Source organism: Eubalaena glacialis, chromosome 15 (genome assembly GCF_028564815.1).
Source record: "Eubalaena glacialis isolate mEubGla1 chromosome 15, mEubGla1.1.hap2.+ XY, whole genome shotgun sequence".
Classification (NCBI taxonomy): domain Eukaryota; kingdom Metazoa; phylum Chordata; class Mammalia; order Artiodactyla; family Balaenidae; genus Eubalaena; species Eubalaena glacialis.
Window position 1 is genome coordinate 21,077,481 of NC_083730.1, and position 14,104 is coordinate 21,091,584.

The window sequence follows — 14,104 nt, forward strand, 5'->3', positions numbered from 1 at the left end:
TCTCATATTCACTGACTCCCTCTGTATGCTTTTTCATTAGGAATTAACTGCACTTTCGTTTTTCTTGTTTTTTTCCCTGTAGTTTTGATATTCAAAGCATAGATGATTGTTATTTCCCCAAAGAGGAAAAGCAGGCAGACTTTCTTGGGACATTTATCACATTCATTAATTATTACCTTCACCTAACTATTTTTCTCATGACGGTTGATATATTCATGTCCTCATATGTGTTGACCACATATTCTGCTGCTGATGTAATTTGTGTGGAGATACAAGGAGCTGTTAACCATATACCAGAGGTCTTCAAAGGACAGTGAAGCAGGTTACTCTTGGTGCTAGCATTGTGGTTATTATATAATCTAACATATTATTGTTCTGCCATAAATAGAAGTATTTTACTGTATCTTTTCATTTGTCTGGAAGGCGATTATTTGATACTTTTCATATATCCTGAAGTTAGAATATAAGCCTGAAAAGCCCTCAGAGTGGTCAAAATTTGTTAAAAGTAAATGTAATGAACCTTATTCCTACTCTGTGACAGGTGTTTACATATACTGCTTTATTTAATCTCCACAGTAATCTTATGTGATAGTCATTGCTGCCACATTTTACAGAAGAGGAAATTGAAACTTCGGAGGTTATAGAACTTGTCCAGGGTCATACATCTATAGCTGGGCTCTCAGCTTGGGTTTGTGTGTCCCTCAAGTTCCTGATTCTGAGTCCATTTACTCCCACATTCAGTCATTCACACAAATATTTTTTCAGTATTTACCACGTGACAGGCCCTGGGTATCCAGGGTTAAAGACAGGTATATCGAATCCTGAGGAATTCCTTTATCTGTTTTTTGGGCTGTAGTAAATATGAAACAGACTAGAAAAGAGATGAAGCTTAAGGACAAAGACACTGTCTATCTTATCTACTGTTGCATCCACAGGACAAGCACAGCACATAGTAGGAGCTCAATAAATAACATGTCGAATGGATGAATGATATTAGTGAGAAGTAATAGCCAACTAGGAGAGAGAACTAAGTGTAGGAAGGGTATAAAATCAAACAGAACGGTCCTGGACCATTTAGTGTTTGAATAAGCAATTGCGTACCTCACTAGCCCCAGAGGGTGTGAAGAGACTTCAGTGTGCTCACTGGTGCCAGAAGGATGACCTGGGGCCCCCGAGTGGCTAAGGCGATCCAGGCTCTGTGCAACAGGAAGAGAGTCACTCATGAACATCACATCCTGTTTAAAAAGCAAGGAAGTATGTAAGACATTTTAGGAAAGTTTCCATTAAAAAATGGCCCTTTTCCCCTTAAAGTATGCTAAAGGGCTAAACTTCAGTGTCTTGGAAAAATCACATAGGTGGAGGAGTTATTTCCCAAACAATATTGGATTAAGAGGTATTACATAATATAGTTTTTCTCTTTCCTGGTAAATTATAACATTAAGTTTTCATGCCAAATGAATCTTTAAAAAATTCAAGTTATACTCTTTGGAAGATACCTTATGAAGGACTATATATATAGTACATAGCACGTAACAATCTATTGTATGTAACAAGTGAATAGGTTGCATAGAATAACAAAACAAAAGTTTTTGAGTAATATAACTTGAAAGAATTACGATGTGTTGAAGTCATGTTTGGAATATCATTTCGCTTTTTGTAAGGAAAAAGTGGGGAAATTAGGAAACTACTGAAATGATTTCAATTTCATTGTTCAACAGCATCGATGCGCTACTTTCTTGTCCCAAGAATGTATCTATTAACAGTGATGTTTTGCCTTACAGCTTTTCTGGGAGAAGAGGCTACAAGGACTTAGTGCATCAGATGTAACTGAACAAATTATAAAAACCATGGAACTACCTAAAGGTCTTCAAGGTATCATCCAAGTTCAGTTGAGCAGTACCTCCTATGTGCCAGGCTCTGTGTTAGGCGCAGTGGAGTCAGACATGATTGAGACAAGTCTTTGCTTTGGGGACTGTATGCCTTGCTGGATGAGGTACCTCTTGGGTTTTAGTAAACCCAGAGGAAATGTACCTGAAAAGCTTGTATGTTGCGGGGATGTGTCGGGGCAGCGTCTTACCTAAGATGTTTTTCTGCGTGTACATTTTGGCTTTAGGTTAGTTGGGTACATCATGTAAATTAACCCATGTGCTGCTTTTAGAACCAAATGCAGCTGAATGACAGAATGTCCCAAGCTTCCTGCTCAAAGCAGCATCTGGCCCCAGCACATGCTCTTATCAAAAGAGCAGCCAGCAGCTCTCCTTCTGCCTCTCCCTCCACAAACCGCTGCTGCAAGTAGCAGTGGGAGCAGATGCCCGTTGGTCCAGGGAGAGGCGTGAGTGGCATCTGGGGTGCAGACCTCAGCTGCTGGTGTGCTTGTCATATCATATGTTAATTCCAACTTCTAGAGAAGCATTATTTTTCAAGTATTAGAACTTTGGCTTCTAAAACTTGATACATTGTGGATTGCTCAGAAATCCTCATAATTCATGGTTAGAATATTGTCTCATCCCTCTATGCTCTTGGAAATTATTGCTTTAACTGGTTGAACAAGTTTAGGACTTTAAGCAATGCACTTAAATGTAGCCACGGTTCCAGTCTCCTACGTGTAGTCAAGGTGTGCAATTATTAATTCTGTTAATTTGGATATTTCGTTAGGTATTTGAAAAAGCTGTTAAAGGTGCAGGTACAGCATACTTGCATTGGCTTTTCCTTTGAAATCCCTACACAAAAAAGATAAGTTTTGAGATATGGCTAGAAATGAATGTTAAACAGCTACAGGGGAAACTATTCCAGGATCCTAGGGACACATTAATAGGGATACTGGAGTGTAATATGACCTTAGAAGGGACTTAGATCATTAACATAATTGAACTTGCTTGTGGAAATGTAGCCAACTTTTAAAAAGTTTAATACTTTGGAAAATGTATTTTAAAGTTATGTTAAAGTTTTATTATAATACTCAGGTATTCTGTTACTGTTTCTTTAATGTTAGTTCTTTGGTCTATAATAACTAAATAGATATGCTATTATCCTTTGCTGCTTTGGCTTGTGTCAGTTTTAAATAGCTGATCCCAAATGAATATAAAGATATCAGTTGTTTTAGGTTACATAAGGTTTGCTCGGCACATCTAGAAATTTCCTTGAACTCATATATGTTTCTAATTGCAGGAGTTGGTCCAGGTAGTAATGATGAGACCCTTTTATCTGCTGTTGCCAGTGCTTTGCACACAAGCTCTGCACCAATCACAGGGCAAGTCTCCGCTGCTGTGGAAAAGAACCCCGCTGTTTGGCTTAACACATCTCAACCCCTCTGCAAGGCTTTCATTGTCACAGATGAAGACATTAGGTAAGGCAGCTTAACATGACTTCAAAAGCTTGTCTTTTACACTTGTTACATTTTATACTGCCTATTAGGTTCCGTGGCACATCTAGTAAGTGATGAATCAATCAGAAAGTTATACTTTTTTTTTTTTTTTACAGAGCTTTTGTGAAACTAATGAAACGTGATAGAGAACGTTTAAAACAAATACATGCTTGAAAAAGGTAGCAGTGCTGTGTATAAGGCATATCATCACGATGACGTCCAAAGGACAGATCAGTTGTACTCTCTCCACATCAGTTTTGCAGTGTCTTATGAAATCTGGGGTTCTGCCTTTCTGCTCTAAGAACCCCTTCATTCAGTTATGCCTTTTGTGACTGCATTGGTTTGTCTGCAGTAGCAGATCATTGCCGTGCTACTTTAAGTTAGGTTGTGTTTTCAGAATTCAGTTTACTTATCTTGATTATACTTACCTCACCTAAGCTCAATTTAGAGATTTATTTATCTCTACTTCAACTTGTTTCAAGTAAAGATTTAAGGTGGCTCCAAAGAGACACACACACACACACACACACACACACACATGCACAGACACACACAGAGAGACACACACACACACACGCACAGACACACACAGAGAGACACACACACACACACACACACACACCCCCCACAGTGAAGCCGGATAAGAAGCAAATGAGAAGAAAGACAAAGCAAAGCGTAAAGCAATGAAACAGAGCCAGGAATGAGGAGCGGACACAAGGTGCATCTGTTAACATCTTTCACTCTTTCTAAGGCTGGGCCACAAATTAGGTTTTTAGCAGCACATTTTGAAAGGAAGACATATAGCTCAGATTGATAATGCCCAAGGAGTATAAGCAAACCATTGCTCAGAAGAAACAAAACTATTCCAGATATTTAGGACCACAAAGAAATTCTTATATGGGATTTATGAACTTCAGTATTATTACTCTAGAATGATGGTGTAGTATACTGTATTTTCTTTAAATATAGGGCAGTGTGTACACTTCACTATTTCTGTCCTCTGAATGTAAACCAGAAAGCTTTACTGGAGTATTATTCCTAAACCAAACCAGCAGAAGTCACTTTTGAATTAAAAAACATGTATTATATTTGTATTTTTTTTTTCTAAATCCATGAAAGTTGGCATGAGAATGTTTTTAAATGCCTGAGTCTAGCTAGGTTTATAATTGGAAAGCCGTTCCTGGGTTTTAAAGTAGTTCCTTTTGCAAAGATGTAGAATGGTTCAAAGTTGCATTCAGATGCCTTTATCACATAGAATTTACGATCAGTGTTATTTTTTTAAGAAAAACAAAACGTAAAATCAAGGAAAGGAATCAACTTGCTCTTTGGACAATTCTTACCTTTGAGGAAGGAAATTACTTAGGAGACAAGTTCCTATCTGTCTTGGAATGAGTACCCAGTTAATCAGCAGGGATTCCGCTAGGTCATTATGGGGGTTGACTGAGGTTCTCTGAGTGATGTCATGGGAATGCTGACGGCTTCAACGCCAGATCTTTTGACAGTGGAGGAAGCTGTCTCAAAGCCAGACCTGGATGCTTTCCTTTTACGGTAAACTTGTCTAACAAATTGTCCATTTGATTTCATTGTCATAACAGAAATTATTAAGCAAACATTTCTTGTTGAATTAGTACAGGTTCAAAACACATGACTGCAGATGGAATTGTTACCCTTTCTCCAATTGGGTAGCCAGTAATCTGTTTGTATTAAACCTTCAACTAAGAATCTCAACATTAAGCATATATATTTTCATCAGTCTTGATGCTATTTTCACCCACGGGTGTATTTGTTTCCTAATACTGAGTAACAAGTTCTCACAAACCTCACAGCTTAAAACAATACCTGTTTATAGCTCTTAGTTCAGTAGGTCGGAAGTCTGGGACAGGCATGACTGGATTCCCTTCCCGGGGTCTTACAAAGCTGAAATCAAAGTGTCAGTGGAACCGCAGGCCTTCTGGAGCTTGGGCTCCTCCTAAGTTTGTTGCAGAATTCATTTCTTTGCAGTTGTAAGAATGAAGCGCCCGTTCTCTTGCTGGCTGTGGGGCGAGGCGGTTCACAGCGGTTAAAGGCTGCCAGCATTTCCTTGCCCCATGGCTCCCTTCACATCCCCTCTCCTGCTTCTTTCTGGAAGGGCCCAGCCCCTTTTAAAGCCTCTTCTTATTAGATCAGGACCTCTGTGATAATCCCTTTTGATTAACTCAAGGTCAGTTATTAGTAACCTAATCAGAGAATGATAGCTCAATCATATTCATAAGTTCTGCCTGCCCTTAGGGGAGAGAATTATACTAGGAATGTAAGCAGGGGCAGGTGGGGACATCTTGGGGACTGTGTTAGAATTCTGCCTACCACATCCAGCAGATGCTTTAATTTCAGTTTTCATAAATGTGGGAAGCAGTGCTCAAGACAAAAGAGAAGCAGTGGCCAATGTCAAGAGTTTCAGATATGCTTCTCTAGCCAGAAGCACCATTCCTTCCATTTTCTTTGTCTTCCTGATGGGGTGACTTTAGGGCAGTTGTGTAGACTCTCATACTCTGTTACTAGGCATGAGAGACTGCCATGAGACTGATACGCCATTTATCATAAAGCTGGAGTCACTGAGCCAGAGGCAAGGCTAACTGTAGAAGAAATAAACATTGTGTTCTTCGTGACTCTGCTCCACTGCATGAAAATCGGTTGAACTTCAGTTTCTGTTAATATGATCGAGGCTGCAAAGCCCGATTAATTCAGTGACAGATCCCTCTTTTTTGAAAATTCATTTAAAAGGTAGAAGTCCAAACCTTTTATCTCTTTGCGCTGTTTTTAGAGTTTAGTAAAGATGACGTCTAAAGTTACTGTGTTTACACAGTATATGTTAATTTTACTACCTTGGACATAGTCTCATGAAATAGAGGGACGTGGGGATAGTCTCATGAGATAGAGAGACGTGGGGACTAGACTACAGTAAACACGACTTTACAACTGGTTGAGTGCCCAAGGGGTGAATACTCAGGGCATCTTAGTGGCATCTTCTGGAACATTGCTCCTCTACCCTTCTGCTTTCCCAGGTTTGGGGCATTGTTACACTTTGTCTTCCTCAACTATTGATGGAGAAAATCACTTCTTCTTTCAGTAGAGCCATCAGTATTCCTTGTTGCATCTCTTATTTGTCCCAGGGCTGCTCCGTCTCCCATTCTGTATCCATCCTAACCACCTTTCCTTTGGTCTCAGGAGGTGACTCGTCCTGTTTTCTAATCAAAGGGCTCATCCTCCCACCTGGGCCTTTGCCTCTCTCCCTTTCTTGCTTTTTTCTAAGTCTTTTACTTAGCCAGTCTTGTCCCTTCCCTTGTGTCTTCAACCATTGCCTCTCCACTGGGTTCTGGATGCGAATTTCTATTTACCATCTTCATTTGCTAGAACTGTTTTAGGAATCCCTCTCTTGCCCTGTCAAGGAGCTAGTCTCCGTTTTTTCCTGCTTTTTTAAGATGAATTGTATACCAATAGCCTCTCTTCCTGTGCTTTATTTTTCACCTAATGGTTCTGAACTTTTTTATGACTCGGTGTTACTAACTCTCACTTTTGAGGTTCCGTTAGAGTCCCCAAGACACAGGGAAACTTGTGGTGTATTCTTAACCTACTCAGCTCATCTCGGTTCAAGAGTCTTTTCATTCCCTGTCCTTGGTGTACAGGATCATGTGCTCTTGGTTCCTTCATGATGGCCTGCTCCCAGCAGGCCGGGGAACCCAGGGAGAACTCCAACTACCTTCCCCCTGACACAGCCAGAGAATGCCAACGAAATCCCAGCTCATCCATCTTTCTCAGTGCTTCACTGAGCACATCTCTTTTCCTTCTTTATTTTCTGTATTCCTTCCCTGCTTTTAAGTTATTTCTAATTATCCTTTATAGGAATAACCCTGAATCTTCACATATTTGAAGTTTGTGAAGTTGTAGAAAAGGTCACTGAAATAAATCTACTCCTGCCGGAATTCTCTGTGAGATGAGGGCTATCTGCCTGTCTGAATGTCCCTCTTTTGGACAAAGTTCATCCCCCATGTGACTTGGTTTTTTGAGGGTAGAAGCAACTTTTGCAAAGTCTAAGGAGAAGGAAATGTATGTTTCTCAGGAATTTTCATGACTTTGAAGTAAAGATAAACCATTTCGGCAGCTTCATTGTTCCAATACTTGCCAAATTATTAGTATCTTTTTACTCTGTTTTAAAAAAGGAAACAGGAAGAGCGAGTACAACAAGTACGTAAGAAATTGGAAGAAGCACTGATGGCAGACATCTTGTCACGAGCTGCTGATACGGAGGCGATGGGCATTGAAATGGACAGTGGAGATGAAGCCTAAGATTAGCATCAGGTAAAGCAACACCAGAGAGACGTGGAACTTAAGGTCTTTTATTTCCTTGCTTTTGCCCTTGTAGCCTGATTCAGCAGTGCCTACAAAGGCTTCTCCTCTGCAAATCTTGTGCATGTGCTGTTGTTTGGCCCCCTCTATATTTAAGGACCATATAAGTGTGCATCCTTTTGTTCTCATTATGCGAAGATGTTCACACCCCTGCAGCCACTTGCAAGGGATCTGGTCTCCAAGGTGTCACTAGAGAAAAGCAGAAGAAGGAGGAAAGGACTCTGCCAGGGAGGGAGGAGCGGCTGGAGGAGATGAAGGCGCCATTGCCTCTACCACAGTAGCTCTCTGGGGTCTGTTGTCCCCTCTGTAAAATTATGGTCACAAAGTAGGCAAAAATCCCTCCTTTTTTCCCTCCATTTCTGTTCTCTCTAGCACAGACTTGGCGCAGGGAGAATGAGAAGGACATTTTAAAGTATGATAAATAATTTACCTTAAAAAATACAAATAATGATCCTGTCCTGAGCTCACGTAGGAGTCTCACAGTCTCTGTTCCATCGGGTACATATTCTCTGTAGATGATTACACTCCAATCCCCAAGGGTTTATGTGGCATCTTGCTTCCCACCTTCTATCCTGCTTCATTTTGGGGGCCATGTCTTTCTGCCACCCCCAAGCCAATTATTTATTTGCGTCCTTTGAAGGCAGAACTGAGCGGTGGGTGGTGGTGTTAGGAGGGAAAGAGAAAGGGATGGACCGAGAAGGAGGGCGAGCAGAGGGTGTGGGAGTTCTAACCCCGTGCTGGTCTTGGAGCCCTGTCTCTGCCCCTCACACCTCGTCCTGAGAGTCAGCCTTGCATTCAGTGCTGGGTCCTGGGGACGTCCCCGCGCTCACAGAACTTACCGTACAGTTGTATGCAACAAATGCTCACATAACTGTATGATCACCAGCTGTGATCAGTGCGATAAAGGAGAAATGAAGGTGCTGGGAGAGCTGCCGGCAGGGGAGCTAATGCGATGTGAGGGCCAACAGGACTCTGGGGACGTGGCATTTACGGTGAGCCTGAAAGGCGGGTAGGAGTGAGCAGAAGTTAGGGTGAAACGTGTTCTCATCAAAAGAAATAGCAGGGACAACTCAGTTCCTTTGAGGACCAAAGGAAAGATCACTATGGTTGGAATGTAGGAAGTCTGGGCAGGGTTAGAAAGTGTGGAGATGAATCAAATCATGGTGAGCCTTGTGGATTCTTGTTAAGGATTTTGAGCTTTATCATTAAAACCACTGGGAATCCACTGAAGGCTGTGTAAAGTGATTAGATGTGCTTATTTACAAGATCCCCACGGCTGCTGCATGAAAAAGGATGTCCTTTCTAAGGAAAGCTTAGAAGCAGGGAGACCAGTTAGGAGGCTGCCGTAGTCCCGCAAGAGGTGATGGTGGCTTCACGAGGGTCTCAGCAGCGGATGGGGAGAAAAAGAGGAAAAGGCCGATTTGAGATGTATTTGGAGGTAGAATCGACTTGACCGGGTGACTGTTAGTGAGGGTGAGAGAGGGGGATGAATGACTCCAGGTGTTTTACTGGAGCCACTGGGTGGATGGGGAGGGGTCCTGTTTGGTAGAGGGTCATACTGAGGGTGTTGCATGCAGGGGGGATGAATTCATTGTTAACACAGTCTTTCCTTCCCATCCGTGCTTTGTCTTAATTCAGGGAGTGGCCCATGCCACAGTGACACAGATCAGGTGATAATCACAGTGTCTTCCATTTACATAGTCAGTGACAGCAGCAACATTCGGTCACACAGTTTCCTGACCACGCAGAACCTTTTAAATCGAGTTCAGTGCTATTTTAAGTGGTTTTGTTTTGTTTTCCATGTTGAGGACAGGAAGATGCCGTGTTGACACTGAATCTTGTTTTCCACTCCGATCAGGATGTGTTTTATGGACTTTGATGAGCGTACTTAATGTGTGTGAAGTCTCTCAGAGGCAAGTCTGCAGCGTGCTTCTTTTCTCCAGAGACTTCAGTGCAGTGTGGGAATCTGGACCATTGCGCCTGCACCACATCAGAACTGACTCTGGGAAAGCCCTCTTCTTCTCCAGAGCTTTTTGTTGTTTTTCAGACTTTTTTCCTGCAAACAGTTTAGAATAATCAAGGGTCATGTAGTTGAGGTTTTACGAGACCCTCACTTACTTTGCAGATTACTTTGCAGGTTGACGTCAGGGCAGCACCCTAATTTATGTAAGCGAGCCTGTGGTTAATGCTCGAACAAACTAATTAAAGTTGAGGGATTAAAGTTTTAATATGTACTTAAAGAGTAGCCATCACTTTGGCATGGTGCTAGGGAGAGATCTGCATTACGTGTATCATATTCTAAACTTGAGAATGGTATTATTAGACCAGGCCATTAGACTTGTAGGTTATGGAAGATTTAGATGTACTTCTTAATTATCAAAATTAAATTTACCTAAATCACTAATTTAGCCCCACGTACACCTAAAGTGTTTAATAAACCAGAGCACTGCCACATGACTTAATTAGGTGTTCATAATAACCTGTGGAATAGGTAGGACTTAGCTTGACTAAAGGTGGGACATGGCCAAGTTCACATGGCTGCTAAGAGATGGAACCTGTAACATGCGGTTCTGTTTAGGTCTGTTCACCGCATTATGACATGGATGCTCTTTCTGATGGTCCTTATTAGCAAAACGGACCTTAATTTGTATGTATATATATATATTTGGCAGGCGCAGAGTTTAGGAAGCTGTCAGCGGAGGTGTAACTCCAAGTTTCATGCAGTCGCAAGGAGAGATTTCAGCTCTTCTTCCTTAGTCACACGGCCCCTGGGGCTCAGTTGTGGTTTCAGCCCACCTCTGCGTGTGTTCCTCCCGCCAGAATCTGCTCCAGAGATTGCCGGAACACGTGAGCCCGTCAGGGAGGACGGAGCTGAGGCTGTTATTGATCGGGGCGAACAGGCGTGCGTGCATGTGCGTGTGTGTGTGTGTGTGTGTGTGTGTACACGCACACCGTCAATAACAGGTTGAGGTTTGCTGTGTTACTTAAGATTTTACACTCAAGAGGAGTGCCCAGGTTATCAAACATTTTAGGAGTGACTGCAAGAAGACGATAACTATAAAAACGAAGGTGTTAAAACACTCAGCTATAAATGAGCTAGAGTATCAAATACATAGATAGTTGAATTGGCAATTGCACAGTACCATTTCACCCAAGTTAAGCAGTAATAAAACTTCAGTACATTTCTATCATCTGTAAATTCTGAGAAGTAAAATAAGTTATTGTGAAATAAAATAAATCATTGTTAGAAATTTTCCTAAATTTTCTCAAGGTATGTTTGGATTTGGCTACGTCTATTATGTTTTCTTCATTTGTATGCCCTGTGATTTCTCTTTTTATGCTGATTTAATTAATGATAGGAAATATTTTCACAAGCATACAAAGGGGTACATATGATTTATTTGAAAATGAAGTATTAAGGGTTATTTTCAAAATAAAACACTTGAAACAATGAAGGGAAATGTTGAGCACTTTTTATGTACAAAGTGCTGTAACTAAATGCTATCAAGGCTCTAAAAATCCTATTCTAAGTGAAATTTGGCCTCTAACTGCTTTTCCAGGTTTTGCTGACTTCACCTGAGAAATCACTGAATTACTTAAGTTTGTTTGTTTTTTCTTACAGGTAACTTTCGACAGACTTTCCCCAAGAGAAAATTCCTAGAATTGAACAAAAACGTTTCCACTGGGTTTTGCCTGTAAGAAAAAAATGCACCCGAGCACATAGAGCTTTTTAATAGCACTAACCAATGCCTTTTTAGATGTATTTTTGATGTATATATCTATTATTCAAAAATGATGTTTATTTTGAGTCCCAGGACTTAAAATTAGCCTTTTGTAATATCTATCAAGCAGGACCCTGAAGATGAAGCTGAGCTTTTCATGCCAGGTGCAATCTACTGGAAATGTAGCACTTAACGTGAAATATTCGTCTCCCCCGCAATTTTAATATGAACGGATCAGGAGTACCAAATAAATTTCCCAATGAAAGCTTATTGTGACTTCACTGTATATAAACAGATTTTTATACTTTATTGAAAGAGGACACCTGTACATTCTTCCATCATCACTGTAAAGACAAATAAATGATTCTATTCACAGACTGATTGGAATTCTTTCTGTTAAGGAGCACACAATACATAGCCCCTCCTTAGGATTCCTGGTTCACATTCAACTGTGATCCCTGGGACTTAGGTTTGAAATGGAGGTAGTAGCAAATAGTTCATACATTTGCTGTATGCCTCTGGATATCATGAGAATTGCGCTGCTTTCACCAGAATTGTAAGTTGTCGTGTAGCATGGGTAATTTTTTTCCCCTTGCCTGTAACGAGTACTTTTGTTAGTTCTATAAAAATAAGGCATTTTCTTCCCTTGGGCGTGAGTTAGGTACACAGGTGCGCTTCAGATGTTACTGGAAGTCCATGTCTGTTTTTCTAGAACATTTTACATTTTCCAGTGTGTACTGGCTTACAGAGTTAACAGGTGCAGGTCAGACCCTTTGCCACAAAGAGAGGCATTTTTCTGGGCAGAGTTGCTTAATGAACCAGATTGTAATACTTTGCTAATTACTACCCGGCCTCCAAAGTATTAACATCTTTTTTTCTGTTGAAACTCACAAGCGTTAACTTCATTACCAGTTAAATTCCTTGATATCTAATTACTAAAACTGGCATAGCATTGAGAAATGAGTTTTAAAAATCAAAACATACTTAAGGTAATCTGATGCCAAAAAAAGGAGGGAGTGGTTATAAGCAAATTTAAGTACATTTTGAGAAATAGAGCAAACATGTTATCTTTCTGTACGAAGGGTTTATGCACTTCTTAACTCTGAGTTCTTTCAAAATCAGATGCAGAATGATGCGATCAAGGACGTGACCAAACCCCTCTAAATGTCACTTGTACATTTTTTTATCACTACCTCCAGCACCCTTCCGGTTTCCGAGGAGGGGAGAGAAAAGAAAATGGTGAAAGCGATGTGACTGGCTAGGTTTGAGCTGCCGTCTCTGTGGACCTTATGCAAAACTACCTAGATATCACCTTCTTGGAATTCCTGATTTACATGCAACTTTGCTCTCTGGGCTTTAGGCCACCAATTTCCACAGAGTAATCCTGCTGGCAAATAAGCAGAGATACTTGCAGACTCTGGGAAGACAAGTGACAGAGGGTGCCTGCTCTGGGCCCTTCCGACTGTCCCAGTTGGGGTGGCAGTGGGAAGTTACAATAATATTGATTTCTTTCTAAGAGCTATTATGACTAGTTAGAATGAATGTCCAAAGGCTTTGCTTAGACTCCTCAAAGTCACGAGTCTTCATTTGTAATCAAGCTTGGGGTAACTTCACCTTGGTGATCCTATGTTCTCTTCACAAAGCAATCCAACCAAGACGTACATGCCTTTATAAACAAATTTTGTAAAAGGAAAAACACACACGTACAAAACTTTGATTTTTGTCCTTATATACATTGCTCAGGTAGAGAACAAGGTTTGAAAGCCGTTACATGGTGTCTAGCTGGGAACTATCCCGTAAGTCCAGGTGTTCCCAGTATACCCACGGGACATGTCCAAAAATAAATGCATCGTCTTATCCCCCAAACCTACCACCATCTTGCATTCCCTGACTTGTGTAAAAGCAAATCATCTGATCCAGTTGCCCAAGGCAGAAGCCCAGGAGTGATCCCAGATGCCACTCTTCCCCTTGCCTCCAATATCCCATCAATCCTGTTAGAATTGTTAACCACATTTCTCACACCTTCATCTACATCTCTTCTCCATTCCTGCAACCACTGCCTCCTCTCCTCTTCTCTTTCAGCGGCTTCCTTTTATTTTCCACCTGTCCCCTTTCCCTTCTTCCCTCTCCATCCCTCCTTTTTCTCCTCCATATAGTCATCAGAATGGTCCTGGAAGCAAATGTGACCTTATCATTTCCCTGCTCGAAATTCCTCACTTCTCCGTGTGTGCAGTTTAGAATCATGCTTAACGAGCACTTTGAAATGGAGAGAACCTGTGTCTGAACCCTGGTTTTGCCGTTTGTGTGACTTGTCAGGTTACTTAATGTCTTTGAGCCTGTTCGTCCTCAGTGAAATAGGAATAATAATACCTACCTCATAGAGTCGTTGTGAGGACTAAAGGAGATACTGTTTGTCAAGCGTTAGCACAGTGCCTGGCGCGTAGTGAGGGCTCCTGTTGGGGCGGGCGCTCTCGCTATTATCTCTGCAGGTGTCATTTTATGTCACTTCCAAGAGGCATTCGCTGATAACCCTAACTACCCTCCACTTTATAAATACCCGCAATACTTTATTTTCTGCCTTGGCACTCTGTTTATTCCCTTTGTAGAAATCTTCTAAATCTGTATTTTATTTATT

General features: G+C 41.2%; 1 protein-coding gene across 1 annotated transcript in view; it reads left to right on the forward strand.

Annotated features, from left to right (window-relative positions):
- Positions 1-11,846, forward strand: part of MBD2 (methyl-CpG binding domain protein 2) — a 68,834-nt gene extending 56,988 nt beyond the window's left edge. The window contains exons 4-7 of the mRNA XM_061169865.1: positions 1,782-1,872; positions 3,169-3,346; positions 7,561-7,699; positions 11,370-11,846. Coding sequence (XP_061025848.1) covers positions 1,782-1,872; positions 3,169-3,346; positions 7,561-7,687 — 396 coding nt within the window. The 3' untranslated portion in view covers positions 7,688-7,699; positions 11,370-11,846. The remainder of the gene's footprint in view (positions 1-1,781; positions 1,873-3,168; positions 3,347-7,560; positions 7,700-11,369) is intronic.
- Positions 11,847-14,104: the final 2,258 nt, after the last annotated feature.